Source organism: Urocampus carinirostris, chromosome 4 (genome assembly GCF_059441175.1).
Source record: "Urocampus carinirostris isolate Australia breed hairy pipefish chromosome 4, RoL_Ucar_1.0, whole genome shotgun sequence".
NCBI lineage: Eukaryota > Metazoa > Chordata > Actinopteri > Syngnathiformes > Syngnathidae > Urocampus > Urocampus carinirostris.
Genome location: NC_142352.1, coordinates 18,715,657 through 18,729,992, shown reverse-complemented (window position 1 = coordinate 18,729,992; position 14,336 = coordinate 18,715,657). Strand labels below are relative to the sequence as shown.

The 14,336-nt window shown below is 39.2% G+C and overlaps 1 protein-coding gene across 2 annotated transcripts; it reads left to right on the top strand.

Annotated features, from left to right (window-relative positions):
- The first annotated feature begins 536 nt into the window (after positions 1-536).
- Positions 537-13,261, top strand: dhodh (dihydroorotate dehydrogenase). Of its 2 annotated transcripts, none has more exons than XM_088333192.1 (9): positions 537-780; positions 3,714-3,923; positions 5,766-5,965; positions 7,096-7,178; positions 7,389-7,576; positions 8,727-8,840; positions 10,827-10,980; positions 11,050-11,209; positions 12,307-13,261. In XM_088333192.1, exons 1-9 carry the CDS (start codon positions 763-765, stop codon positions 12,368-12,370), a joined length of 1,191 nt encoding a protein of 396 aa, XP_088189318.1. In that variant the 5' UTR covers positions 537-762; the 3' UTR covers positions 12,371-13,261. The 2 variants fall into 2 exon arrangements, with proteins under 2 accessions (XP_088189318.1, XP_088189317.1); XM_088333191.1 differs by having other exon boundaries at positions 542-780; positions 3,711-3,923; positions 12,307-13,258.
- The last annotated feature ends 1,075 nt before the right edge of the window (positions 13,262-14,336 follow it).

Here is a 14,336-nt window from a genome sequence, read left to right as displayed (position 1 = left end):
CTTCCTTTTTTCCTTTTCTCTCTTTTTTCTTTCTCTCTTTATACCCTTCGTGCTTTATTTTTTCTTTTCTCTCCTTTTGTCTTTCTATTTCTCTTTGGATTTATTTCCTCCTCTCCCTTTCCTTTCCCCCTCTCTCACGACTTTTTTTCTTTTGTTTCCCACGCTCTCTCCCACTCTCTCTTTTTCTTGTTCCGCCCTCTCTCCTTTTCCCTCCCTATTTCTCTTATTTCTTTATCTCTTTTTCTTTCTCTTTAATCTACTAGTCCGGCCCCCGACAGAATGTTTGTTCTATTGTGTGGCCCCCTTCTTCAACCGATCGACCCTCCCTAAATTGTGATGAGTCGTTCTCGAACAAAACGGCTTTATAAGCCGACTCTTTGAAGAGAACGCTGGCCACCCGACAATTAGAGAGCGGCTCCCTCCAACATGCTCCCCCCCTCTCTCTCTCTCCCTGTCTCTCGCTCTCTCGCCTTTTCTCTCTCGCTATCTAGCTACTATTTTGGTGCAGTTCATTCTTATCGGTAACATATTATTAAAAACACCAAAATCTGAAGAACCTTTTGAAAGCCAAAAGAGTCGTTTTTTTAGTGAGCCAAGCCAAAAAAGCCGGTTTGCTAAAAAGGGCCAGGATTCCGAACGCTATCCTCAACCAGTTCCTTAAGGGAACTCTCGCGAGATGATGACGTTTCCCCAATAACGTGAACGATTACATAGTCGGGTCAGAGCGTGGAAGTTGTCTTGAATACGGGCAAGGAGGTTGTCATGGCGGCACATTTGAAGGTAAAACAGGTCTTAAACTATTTTGACTTTCTTATGTCACGGACACGACGGGGAGGCTCGGTATTTACGCTACATTGAGTTTTTTCTGTAGCCGTAGAATTGGAACGAAATAAACAACTTTTGTCTGTTGCCACTCTTAAACGTAGGGCGTTCAGTATCCAATGCGTAGCGCTGTGAGCTATACGGATTTAAATTATTATACGATGAACTTGAGATGTTTATACTCACTTTTATATTTTGGAACCGCGAATATATTGTTTTCCCGCAGCATTTGAGTGCACACATTAGTACAGTAGTATGACAATAACGTCTGCAAACGGGAAAACATACAGTGTGTAATCAACACAGACCAAAAGCTTATCGGGTGCTCCCTGCCCCGTCTAGACGACATAACCGGCAGCTTCTTCCCTTGGGACATCACTTCCCAAAATGAGTTCAGCAAACTGTAAAAAAATATCTTGCCAGTTATTTTGGGGTTTTTTTTTTGGGTTGCTGCTGAATGTTAATGCATCAACTGTAAAATATATACTTAGTTACTTTTTTTTTTTTTTTTTTTGGTTGCTGGTAAATGTTATTGCACTTCTCTTCATTGCACAATTGTCGCGATGTACCTTTCTTACCCCCTCAAACGCATTGCTCTATTATTACAGGTTAGACCAGTCTCTAAGCACTATGGTGTAAATATGTTTTTCTGCATTTTGTTGGGTTAGTCTTTTATTGTTTTTTCTCTCTAAGGTCTTTTTCACATGTCTTCACTGGAGTCCCATGTCAAATCGTGTTGCATATAATGTTTCACAGCATTGATGTCAGTGACAATAAAGTCAATTGAATTCCAATGAAACCACTGTGTGATTTGAAATTAAAGAGTGTGTATCAATGTGCTTTTGTCACATGCCATTGAAATACCCCTACCGTATTTTCTGCACTATAAGGCCACCCCCCCAAATATTGTCTTTTGTCGTATATTTTCCATACATAAGGCGCACCAGACTATAAGGCCTTACAGCAGGAACATCAACAAAACGGTCGATTGAAATAAAACTTTAATTAGCGCTCCGAAACATTTAAAAGTGGTATTCATTTTTTTTTCTTAAAGCCACACAACATTTGTTGACACGGGCAGGGTTCCCTCTGATCCTTGAAAAGTCTTAAAAAGCATTGAATTCATTATTCTAAAAAGAAAGCCTTAATTAGCATTAAAATGTCTAAAATTCAGTTTTTAAAAGTCTTCAAAATGTGAACACATTAATAAAATGTATATTTGTTTGAAGTAAAACGATTTAACAACATTTATCAATTGAAAGATAGATAGATAGATAGATAGATACTTTATTCATCCCCGAAGGGAAATTCACTTTTCCAGCAGCATCCCTAAGCTGAGAACAATCGAAAATAACTGAGAACAATCGAAAATAACACGCGCTAAATTTGAATGTAAAAAACATTCGCAAAAGCCCTAATTCTTGAGACTTCAGAAAGTGCGGAGTGGGGACAGCTTCCTGCTTCAGTGGCTCCACCTCCATTAGCGTAGCCAATGAGAAGGCTCAGGTTGTCTAGCTTCAGAGACAAAGGCTAGGAGAGGGAGAAAAAGGCTCGACTGGTTGCTTGGTGTTGTACTTAACGTAATCAGGCCGATACCGATATCTGTCAAATCCCCAAATATCGGTGCAGATAATCGGTCGACCCCAAAATAATAAGCCAAAAATTCAACAAAACCGCCAAACCCATTTACCAGGCTAAAACTAATGGTTCAGCGCATCTATAAAATAATTATGACGGAGCCTGTATCCAATATCAATATACCACTTAAAATTGGTCTCCCTCCCACAGTTACTTAAAAGTGTTGAGGCTCATTTTGAGCATTTTGTCCTAAATAATGGTCGGTCTTCCAATCAAATTGCTCTAAGTGCTTTCCTAGAGCTTCTGGGTAAAACATTTGTGTGGGGTTAAAGTTCGTTCTGTGCCTTTTCATCATAAAGTGTCTCATCAATGAACCTAGATTGTTAAATGAGCTTACATATAAAAGATTATTTAGCTATTCACAATAAAAACAGAGTCTGTGGTTGTGACATCTTGTCGATAAAAGTATGCCCTCTCATATTGGACCAAAACAAATTCATACTCAGTTTTATACCGGCTTTGCACGTTCTAAATTCAGCTTTGCCTGTAACAATGTAGTAAACAATTGCGCATGTTCTATTTTGTTTCTGAGCCTTGTGTCATCAAAAGAGCTGAATATGGTTTGTGAGCCATAGGTTCCCGACCCCTGCTCTACAACACTTTTTGAAACAGATTTGGTCCATGTTAAATGGTCTAAACGCAACACTATTTTAGAATGGAAATTAATTGTCTCTATTGTCATTGGTGGGGCCGGCAGTAGCTCAGGAGGTAGAGCGCTCGTTTTGGGATCAAGAGATCCCAGTTTGAATCCCGGCTCGTTAACAAAAATTCTTAGAATCTATTCATAAACTTGATCAGCAAATATTGAGAATTTGCATTTAAGGCGTCACCTTAGCAAATATCAGTATATGATGAATTTAAACATAGGAGGGAAGAAATGTATTTCCTTCCATTTACTCAAAGCTTAAGTTGTGATTGTTAGTAGTAGGTTTAAAATGGGCTTGTTCAACCACTAAAACGCCATGCAGTAAGAAATCAAATTTCAGAGAGAAATACTATGACTTATTACTGGTGAGCAATTTCAGAACCAGTCTGTGGGCTACTCAGGTGTTCTTAGGGGATACCTGGTGCCGTTGTTGACTCCTGTACTACAGTAGTGTTTTAACTAATTTCATTTTGATTAAAGACAAAATGACAGGAGTAAACAGAAGAATAATAGAAGAAGAAGAAGAAGAATAAGCCAATATGTTGGTTCTATCAAGTATAGTCTTGGACTTTTTTTTCCAATTGTTTCTTGTGCCTTCGAACAGAAGCAGCTCAAAGAGGCGTTGAAGATCATCGGCTCCGGCAGCTTCTTTTTTGCTTCCTACCTCACAGTGGTGGGGGACGAACGTTTCTACGCCAACCAGCTGATGCCTCTACTGCAAAGGGTCGTGAGTGCGGAGACGGCACACGTGCTTGCCCTAAAAATGATTCAACTTGGTTTGGTTCCACTCAACCGCTACCAGGATCCTGAATCCCTGGTGAGTTTATCAACTTTAAGTTTTCATTATACCGTGCCGTGAAAAAGTATTTGCCCCCTTCATGATTTCTGTGTTTTTGAATATTTATCACTCGCAAAGATTTCAGATTCAAATTTTTTATGGCACAAAAAAACTCTAAGCCTATCTAGCCCTATGTGACCCTAATGGTAGCCCTGGACCTAATAGTAGGTTGGGCCACCTTTGACATCAATAACAGAAATCAAACATTTACGAGAATTGATTATGACCTTTTATAATGCTGTGGAGGAATTTGGGCCCATTCTTCCTTGCAAAATTCATTCAAATTAAGTGATTTTCAGATTAAAAAATGGGTATTGGCAATCAATTTTGGGTGTGGCCTGTAAAATTGAACTCAGTTTTCCCCAAACTGTGATTTAACAAAGGAGCGGATAGGCCTGGATTTTTTTGTGCCTTAATAAATTGAATCAACATTTAAAAGTACTTTTTGAATTTTTTAGCTTGTTACTGTGTGATATTGAATTGGTTTTATGATCTGAAAACTTTTGTGAGTGATAAATATGCAAAAATCACATAATTCGGGGAGGAGGATAATACTTTTTCTCGCAACTCAGTGGTACATTTTTATATGAGCACCTCTAAACAAAAGAGTTTTGGTATCCCAAGTTTTTTTAAACAAAAATCTACTTGACTTTATGAAGTAAAAGCCAGTTCACAAGCAGTCCTAGGGGTTACCACGAGAGACTGCTCACTTCTTGTTACTGCTTACCGCCAGTATCTGCTCATCCAGTTTGCTCATGCACACTACTTCAGGCAATACGCCCCCCCCCCCACTTCCACAGCATGTGTACACATTCGTTATGGCGCTCAAAATGAATTTTCATTTTATTCCATTAATACAGACGCACCCCTACTTACAAACGAGATTCCTGACAGTCGTTTGTAAGTTGAATTTGTTCGTAAGTTGCTTCAGTCCTATATATTGTATGGAAAAATATAAGTATGTTGAAGGCGTATAAGTAACCTGTATTGTTTTGTACTAAAAAAAATATTTGACAAAATAATATGCTCATAAAGATAAATGAAGTGAGGTTTAACTTACTTTTGTAAGATAGCCTTCAAGAGGTCCTCTCTGTGGTAGAGAGTGGACGAAAAAAAAAGCGATCCAACCATTTTCTTAACCGCATCAAGCTTTCTTATTCTACTTTTCTTTTAAAAGAAACAGCTCGCCTCTTCTTTACACCAACCATATTGAATGGATTGAAGATATTAAACAATAAAAACGTCCAAGGTCTTCGCGCACTAGAGATACAGTACAGTATACGCAGTATGTTTACACACAAACTAGGAAGAGGAAGACTGATTTCTTCTTTGGGGTGGATGCTGGGTGACCTTTCACAGCGCCACCACACGCCGGTAGAGGCGGAAAGAAGCATTACAGTAATGTCCTGCCCTCGGAAAAACGTGCACACAATACAAAATCTAACTTAGAGCGATGTCCGGATATTTTTCGACATCCCGAAAAAACTGATCGCATCTACCGTTTTTCGTAGGTGGAATGGTCGTAAGTATGGGAGCATCTTTATCTTATTTATTTTATGACTGCATGTTTAATTACTATTTAAATTTGTTTTTAGTAATCAGGAAGATGTGTTTTACAGTCCTGTTTATTTTTTATATAGGGTTCACTTGTATGCTTTTGGTGGAAGTGAGTGGACCAATTACTTTTTAATTATTTAATATCGGAAAATTAGCTCGTTACACGAGCAATTTTAGGTATGAGCATGATCCTAGAATTAATCAAGCTTGTATGAAAGTGTACCGCTGTAAAGTTTCCCCTCCGATTTCCTTTGTTGTTTTCAGGGAGTAAACGTCCTGGGCTTAAAGTTCAAAAACCCCATTGGAATCGCCGCTGGCTTTGATAAGAACGGGGAAGCAGTGGACGGTTTGTACAAAATTGGCTTTGGCTTTGTCGAAATTGGGACCATCACCCCCAAACCGCAAGATGGCAACGCCAAACCACGCGTGTTCCGACTAGCTGCCGACCATGCCATCATCAACAGGTTCGGGTTGTGTAACTGTCAATTAAATGCAGATTTTTTTTTTGTCATTGGAAAACCTTTGGATAAATCTGCTTCTTTATAAAGAAAAATGGTGATCGTAAAAGGAAGCATTTATCTAGCTGCACTGCTCTATGCCTTAGGGCAGTTATTCTCTCTGTTTTGTTTTTTGATCAAAAAAAAGAACTCCAAGTTTGGGTGCTTGATACACAAGAGGTTTTACAGTAGCGCCCTTCTGTATTTGAACAATAGTTGATAGTCGAAAAATATTGCTTATCACAATTGACTGCATTGGACACAACGGGAATCGAATCCGGTTCACGGCAGTAAGAGCGTGTGATATTAACCACTAGACCACTTGAAAAGTAGACGACATTGGAAAAGGCTTTAGATTTTTTTCATCATCACACTCTTTTTACTCACGGTATCACATTGTGGAACTATATGGGGCCATGACTAAAATCATTTATTGACTTCATCAACTATGCACACAATAACAAAATAAAATGTACAATATATTATTGTCCTCAAGTCCGATACAAAGAGTTTATTTCCATAGTTTTTTTTTTGCATTTATATCTTTCAGGATGGTACCATGACAAATATAGTGTGATAAAGAGGTAAAAGGTAGTGGGTTTTTTTTGTCATCTACATTCCTTGTGGTCTAGTGATTATGGTGGGTTTAGGATTTTTATTAATATTATTGAGCCTGGCAGCGACCATATTGTAAGGCATTAGTGGTAAAGAAAAGATCGGGGCCACTGCTCTATGGTGCTATAAAAATGTCAAGAATCTGCATTGAAAATGGTATTCCTGGTAATATAGTTAGGAAAATACTGTAAATGTGTGTCTTGAAGCGAAAATAAATAAAACAAAATACAAGTGCGTATTCTTGTTTATATATGAATATATTCCTGTTCATCTTCCTATAGCATTTATTGTACATTCACTTAGAACTCCATCTGAGCCTGCAGCTTTTTGGGTGGATTTGGATGAATTAATTTCATTTTTGTTACATGTTTCAATAACAGTGTTTTTAAAGTGCTTTACTGATCTGTAATTCCCACCTTCAGTGCGTGTGTGATGTTTCAGTGATTTAGTTGAAAGACATGTGTTAATGTGCTCCCGCCTAGATACGGATTCAACAGCTGTGGTGCTGAAAAGGCTCATCAAAGGCTGAAAGTCCGTGAGGCAGCTCAACAGGAGCAAACAAAAGGTTTCATTGTTTTGTGTGTAGCTTTCTTCAATTTATTTAAATACATATAATGCTTTCTTGACTTATGCCTAATTGAATATTGCTCTGTGTCTGGTTAACTGTTTGTTTTTTTCCCTTTCCTTTTCTGGCCTCATTAGTCTGTACCTTGGTTGAGTCACCTTAGTGATGATGCAGTTTGTTGTTTTTCTCTTTTTGTTTTTTTTTGTCTAGCCGGGCTTCCCCTGGGCATCAATCTGGGAAAGAACAAGCAGTCACAGGATGCGAGGGCAGATTACTTGGAGGGGGTTAGAGTGCTGGGCCCACTGGCTGACTACCTGGTGGTTAATGTCAGCAGTCCCAATACGCCGGGTCTCCGTAACCTGCAAGGCAAAACTGAGCTCCGCCGGCTCTTGCATCTGGTATGCACTCCAAATGTCACCTATTCAACGTGTAACACGCCGGATTATAAGGTTTCACCCGCAAATCTTAGTCTTTTGTGATATTTTTTTTTTTCATAAGGTGCAATGGACTATAAGGTCCACATAATTGAAACTACAGCAAGATAGGGATGCAATACTGATAAAAAAAAAATCTTTGTGCATTGACCGTTCAGTTGAATTATATTGCTGATCACAATCGCAAAGACTAGATATATGGCGGATACAGCGCTGCTTCCTATCCACTTGACAACTCGGGATACAGATGACACACGAATCGGCATTACGTTTTATGTGATCTTCGTCACTATTTTTGTCGCCGTAACATGGTGTTGATGTTTTTATGCCGGACCACGACAATATTGTCAGACATTATGCCGGTCCATGGTTTCGAAACATTTGGCGACGACTGAGTATTGTATCGGCACCCTGCAAAGTCTTTACTAAGTGCATGTGATTCTGAACTTAATAAAGAGAAAGGCATTGTGGGAAGTAATTCTGTTCTCCTGAAGGATTAAAAATAAGGCATGGCCACACGTATTGTCACTTACTGTGCTTAGTTTGAACTAAAAAAAAAAGGTCAAACTATATCTTATACCACTTTTCAGTCATTTTCTGTTTTCTCATTTCTCTAACATTTGTCTCTGGTAATGTGACAAAAATAGTGTGATCATGAGATAAGACCTATTGCCTTTTCCCACGTTATCTATGTAGTATGTAGTATAGTGGCCTGATGGTTAGGATTCCGCGTTCTTACCGTCGCCACCCGGGTTCGATCACCGTTGCCACCATTGTTATGCAATTGTGGTCAGTGATACATTTTGACTAATCAATAATTGCACGAAAATGATATTACACTAGAATGCATTTCCAATTTTTTTCTGTATATATGGTGTACCGGATTTTCAGGCTCATTTACATTTCGGGCCAGTTTGGGTTTTTTGGGGTGTGCATTATAGTACGAAAAATGCAGTACTTAGGTTGACATGTATTTTTATCACTAATTTAAGACTGGTAAGACCAAGCTTTTATGGGACCATATGTGGATTGCTTGCTTTTTAAATTTGAAGTCTTTGTTCCTGCTTTTTCCTGTGTTTCATGTCCAATCAATCAGTTTTTGTTTTACTGGCAGGTGTTGAAAGAGCGCGATGCGATGCAGGAAAGACGCAAGCCTCCTGTCCTGGTCAAGATTGCACCTGACCTCAGCGCACAGGACAAACAGGATATTGCTGATGTTGTTACCGAGGTGGGAAGATGCATTTTTGTTTAATCCTGGTCAGATATTGATTTAAGGGTGGGGGTCATGAACATGGTAGTCCCCTAAGGAGGTTATGAAAATGACTCCTCAGGAGGTAAAGCACAGGTCTTGGGATCAAGAGGTCACAGATTCCCGGCTCCTCTGTGTAATATGTTGAAGTGTCCTTGAATCCCTAATGCCCCCGATAAGCAGGTAGTTGCCTTGCATTGCTGACACTGCTATCTGTGTGTGAATGGGTAAGTGTAAAGCGCTTTGGGAGGTCTTCAGTGACTTGAACAGTGCTATATAAATGCAGGCCATTTACATTTACTTGATGTGTCATTGTGAATTCCGAGGGGATTCGATTTCTAACTCGGTTAAAAATCATTGGCATTATCTTTAAATACATGAGAAATTTTTCCAAAATGATTTTTGTCACTCAGCGCCTTTACGCAACACAGATGTTTTAGTGGTGGACAGCCTATTTTAACTCAACTTGTAATGCTTACAACTTGGTAATTATATTATCATTCTGGTAGCACTTTTTTGGCAATCAGGAACAATTAAGTTGCTCCCAACTTCAAAACGGATTATGACCCCTAGTTTACGGTGTTTGCATTTTTTAAGTTTGCTTTAGTGGATCTTTCTCTCGTGAATTCATGAAATCGAGAGAAGTTTTTCCTTTGCTCTATTGGTCACATCACGCAATGATGATGTAGGGACCAACAAAACAGTGATATGGTTGGAATTGGCAGAAATGTAACGAGTGTAGCAAGTTAAGTGTGCAGAACATGAGTAGCATCTCCTTGCAAAATGACTTGTGCTTTTTTTTTAAAAGAAATGATAATGCTTCAAACATCTTTTATGCATCTTATTGCAAAGGGCAACTACGTTCTGAAAATTGCTAAACCAGAAAATTGCTAGTTGTGCCGTCTAATTGATTTAATGTAGCTGAAAGGTGACATTACATGTCTGTACATTTTGTATGGTCCATACAGGCATGGTTAGAGTAATTTCAGTCAGAAAGTTCTCAATCCTGTTACAAATACTTCAGAGGATTTCATTTTAAAGCTTCTACGTTGTTGACGTTGCCCTTTCGACTGTGACCTCAGCACTGCTTCTGGAAGGTCATTTTTAGAAAGTACACAGCAGTGTTATTGTGTTCAGTGAAGCGAGTAGCAGACACACCTTAATGGAAAAGGGTTTAGGAAGGGAACATATTTTTACATCATTCTTTTTCAGGTAGGAGGTGTATCAGGCATAAAACGTAGCAGGCACCTACACTTGTCGTCCCCTTACAGGTGCTTAAAATCCTTGAAAATGCATGAATTTTAATCTTTTTTTTTTTTTTTTAAGGTTTGAAAAGTGCTTGCAAATACTTATAATTGTTGCCATGATTCTCAACACATCTGCATAAAAAACGACGCCATTACTGCTTTCTACTGGCCCGATTTTCCATTGCATTTCTTCTTCCCTCGTGATAAACTGCAGCTGGCGTTAGATTATACGGCAATGTTCTATAAAGCGTCATCGCTTCTAGGGATCGCGCCCAGGAAGACGAGTGCATAGTACACCTAAACAGGGTACTATGAAATTCTGTATTATTGCACGCATTACATATTAACTATGGACATGTATTAACAGCCATGCAAAAAAGTGGCAATTTTTGTGGGAAGAATTTCCCGCAATTCTCATTTTTCTCCAACATCTGTATGCAGGGAGATTTGTCTTATAAATATTTACACACGTATTGCTCAGATCCACAAAAACCTTCTCAATTTACTCAAGGTTTAAAAATCATATGTTTGATTATTAGATTTTTTTGCATTTGCATTGCATTTGTAAATCCCAAGTATTTTGTGGCTCTGTAAAATGCATAATTCACACAGTATTTCTTCTTTTCATGGTACTGAATAGAATGGAAAGTCGGCTTTGAAAGTCCTTAAAAATATTTGAATTTGTCTTCAAGTACACATTTTTCTTTAATTTTTACAGCTCGGAGTGGACGGATTAATGGTATCAAACACAACCGTAGCCCGTCCAGAGGTGTTGCAAGATCCTCAGAAGTGTGAGACCGGTGGGCTGAGTGGGGAACCTCTCAAGCAAATGTCCACAAACACCATCAGAGAAATGTACAGCCTCACAAAAGGTACAATATTTGCCTTTTTTGTATCCCTTTGAGAGTGGCAGCTGGTCTGATGTCATGTTGTCATTATAGGGAAAGTGACGATCATTGGAATCGGCGGCGTAGCCAGCGGACAGGACGCAATGGATAAAATCCGTGCTGGTGCTTCTTTAGTTCAGCTTTACACTGCTTTGGCCTACCAGGGTCCCCCTGTAGTAACTAAGATCAAGAGAGAACTGGAACAGCTTGTAAAGTAAGTTTGTTTTTGTTAAAACCTGATCGCCGCTGTAGTTTTGGGTTACTGACAATGAAATTAGGATTGCTCTGGTGGAATTTGAGTACTTTGGAGTACTAGAGCACTTAAGAGGTGCAATCCAACAGAGGTAAGGCTCAGGCCTTCTATTTCTGCTTTTACCTGCCCACTCTGTCCCTTATTTGCTGAGGGCAAGGGAACTATTTGTCAAGGAATTGGGAACCTTCTTCATGCTTACCACGTCAACACTTTGGGCTGCATTTCTTGTAACATACAACAATTGTTCACTCGTTTTTCTTTTAATTTACCTCACATCAAAACGGATTGGAACTGGTTAAAATGATAAACTGTAGTGTTTAACTTCCAAAAGAAACAAGTATGCCGCCAGACAAATGGTACGTGTCACTCTTGTTTATTATTTGTGTTTGCAGCAAGTACCTCTCTTTCGCCTCTGTGCTTAGCCTTTACCCGCAGCATCCTTTGTGGGAATGTACATTTTATTCTACAACACAACATGAACACATATTTGTGCATTCCTTGCCGCAATTGCTTCATGGTGGTCAACAATGCTGAGAGTGCATCACTAAGGAGAAACTAGGACGTTGCCGCGCTGACATCGTGAAACTAGGCTTCTGTACCTCACTCTTTTACCTTATACTTTTTCGGAGGATTGAGACATTCTTACCCTCTTCATGAACGTGCTTGTCTGGAGTTCTTGTCTTGGTGTACATTGAGGGGAAGGATGAGTAATGAGAATCAATCTAATTACTTGTTATGCCAACTTTCTATCCCCAGTAATTTGACCAGTCATACGACGATATTCTGTTTCTGTCTGGAGATTGTTTCTCAAAATAACACGAGGCATTGCCACGTCACACAAAATTTAGACACACCTTAAATTTTTGTCTATGCAAAAGTCACCTAATCAACCTTCATGAGGAGACAGACTTCTCGGGTAGGGTTTTTTGGTGCGAGGGGATTCAAATTTACTTCATCCAAGGGCGGCGGGAGTTTGGGGTTAGGGTGATAGGAAATAGAGGAGGACTGCTTTATACTCTTGATCATTTAGCTTGTTTTTTTTTTACCTTTTTTTTCAGGGAACAAGGATTTCACAGTGTTGCTGAGGCTGTTGGGGCTGACCACAGAAGAATGGGATGCTAGCTAAGGATTGTTCCACCGCATTGAAAGAAGTTTCAAACCGATCAACTGTCAATCGCACCATTGACAACCAACAAAACTCATGCTTTTTTTCCTGAGAAGAACAAGCTCAATACGTGAAGTCTCTGAGGTCTTTTCAAACACTTTCTTGCCTTGTTGTAAAGGATTAATGTTGAGTAGGGCTCTGCCATGATCTTCTTGAAACCATATTGATATAATGTACTTACAGTATTTTATTCCGTAGTTCTATTTAATGAGGTAAATCCTTCTGGAATAATATGTGCTATGTGTCAAATTTCTTGACAGAATAACTTGAGCTGCTAAATTTTCCTGTCATCTAAAGGGAGGGACGAAATATAATAAGCTGCATTTACAATATAGGAATTCAAACGAGCTGCATTTGCAATGTCATTCAATTTTAAAACGTCGACTCCATTTGGGTCAGTTTTCTTTTCAAACTGATTTAAGCAGGTGGGATTTGATTAAATGAACTGCTTCGACAGCAGTTGCACAATCATTTCACCATGGATAAAATATATATTTAAATAAAGAGGTTGCTAGCATGTCTATAAACAACGTAGTTTCTATTATTTTGCTCACTTCATCAGCCAGTCCAAGTGTATATCAAAGTAGGATTCAAAAATGCTGAGCGTCATTAAGCTAACCAGCTTCTTTACCGTCTCACTTTACGGTTGTACCTCACGCGGCAATCTTTTGCATGTTTATATTATTAGAATAGAAAAGCATTATTAACCAAAAATGTAGAAAATGCAAGCTCAATTATGAATGGCCGTGCAGAATAAATAGTAAAATTTCCAGTTTATTTAACATGACAATACAGGTAAAATGGGCTAAATTTTGTCAGCAATAACAAGTATTCTATTGTAAACGTTAACAACAATAATGATAAATGCAGAGAACAGCAATACTTTCTCATTGATTGCAGATTCTGCCGATCACCTCTGTCTCACTCCATTGCTCTACATTGTTGAATCTGCAATGACCTCAGAGGTATTTTACGACACAGTGTCGCTGTTGCTAGGCGATGAATATTCCATTAACACGTCTCCCTGCAGATGTGCTGCGATGGCCACTCAAGTTAAGTGCAAGAGTGCAACTTTGAATCGAAGAGACTTCGGACTGAACTGCGCAGGAGAATTTATTTATTTAAAAAAACAGAAAACCAACATCAGCAGGGATTCCAAATACAGTGCACCTTCTTCATGCACGCATTAGACCGTGCTGATGCTGGGATGCTGGACGAGTGGACAGGTGGCATCACTCGGGCCGGCTGCTGATTCTAGATGAATAATCTAGTTGACATCTCAGTGAGGTGTGCTTAACCTTTGCTGAACAAATGGAGTTGGATCACAAACCCCAGGAGAGCTTCTGTTGGCCCATCACAAAGGAGTTGTGACACATCAAATAAGGCTCGATGTTTACACAGCCTCAATATTAATTGGTGCAAAATCATTTCATGGCCTCCAAACATATTTTCTCAGTATGTGTATATCTCAAAGTTTTATATACAATACTATTCAATACCAATCATGTTGACTACATCCCCAATGCAAAAATTCTGGATACCTATCGTAACTTTGAAGTGCAAAACAATGGAGGACAAAAAGTTACAAAAATAGAAAATCTTTGAAAGTATCTATCTACCTTGGTCATATCCCTCGACAGGGGTGACCGACAGCAAGACAAACACATACAAAAATAAAGAAAATAAAAAAGGAAAAAGTAGCAAAAGACACACACAACACATTTTGGAACATGGCCAACCCAAATGCCCGAACACCCAAACAAGTGAAACACCTCGGCACCCAAGTTGGTCATACTTTCGTCCCTCCAGATGAAACGGGACACAAGAAAGCGGCCATGTCACTCGGGTCAAGGTGACACAAAACACTCTTCTGTTCAACAGCAGGGCCCGACAGCTTTCACTGGTTTACCCCTGCCGCATCAT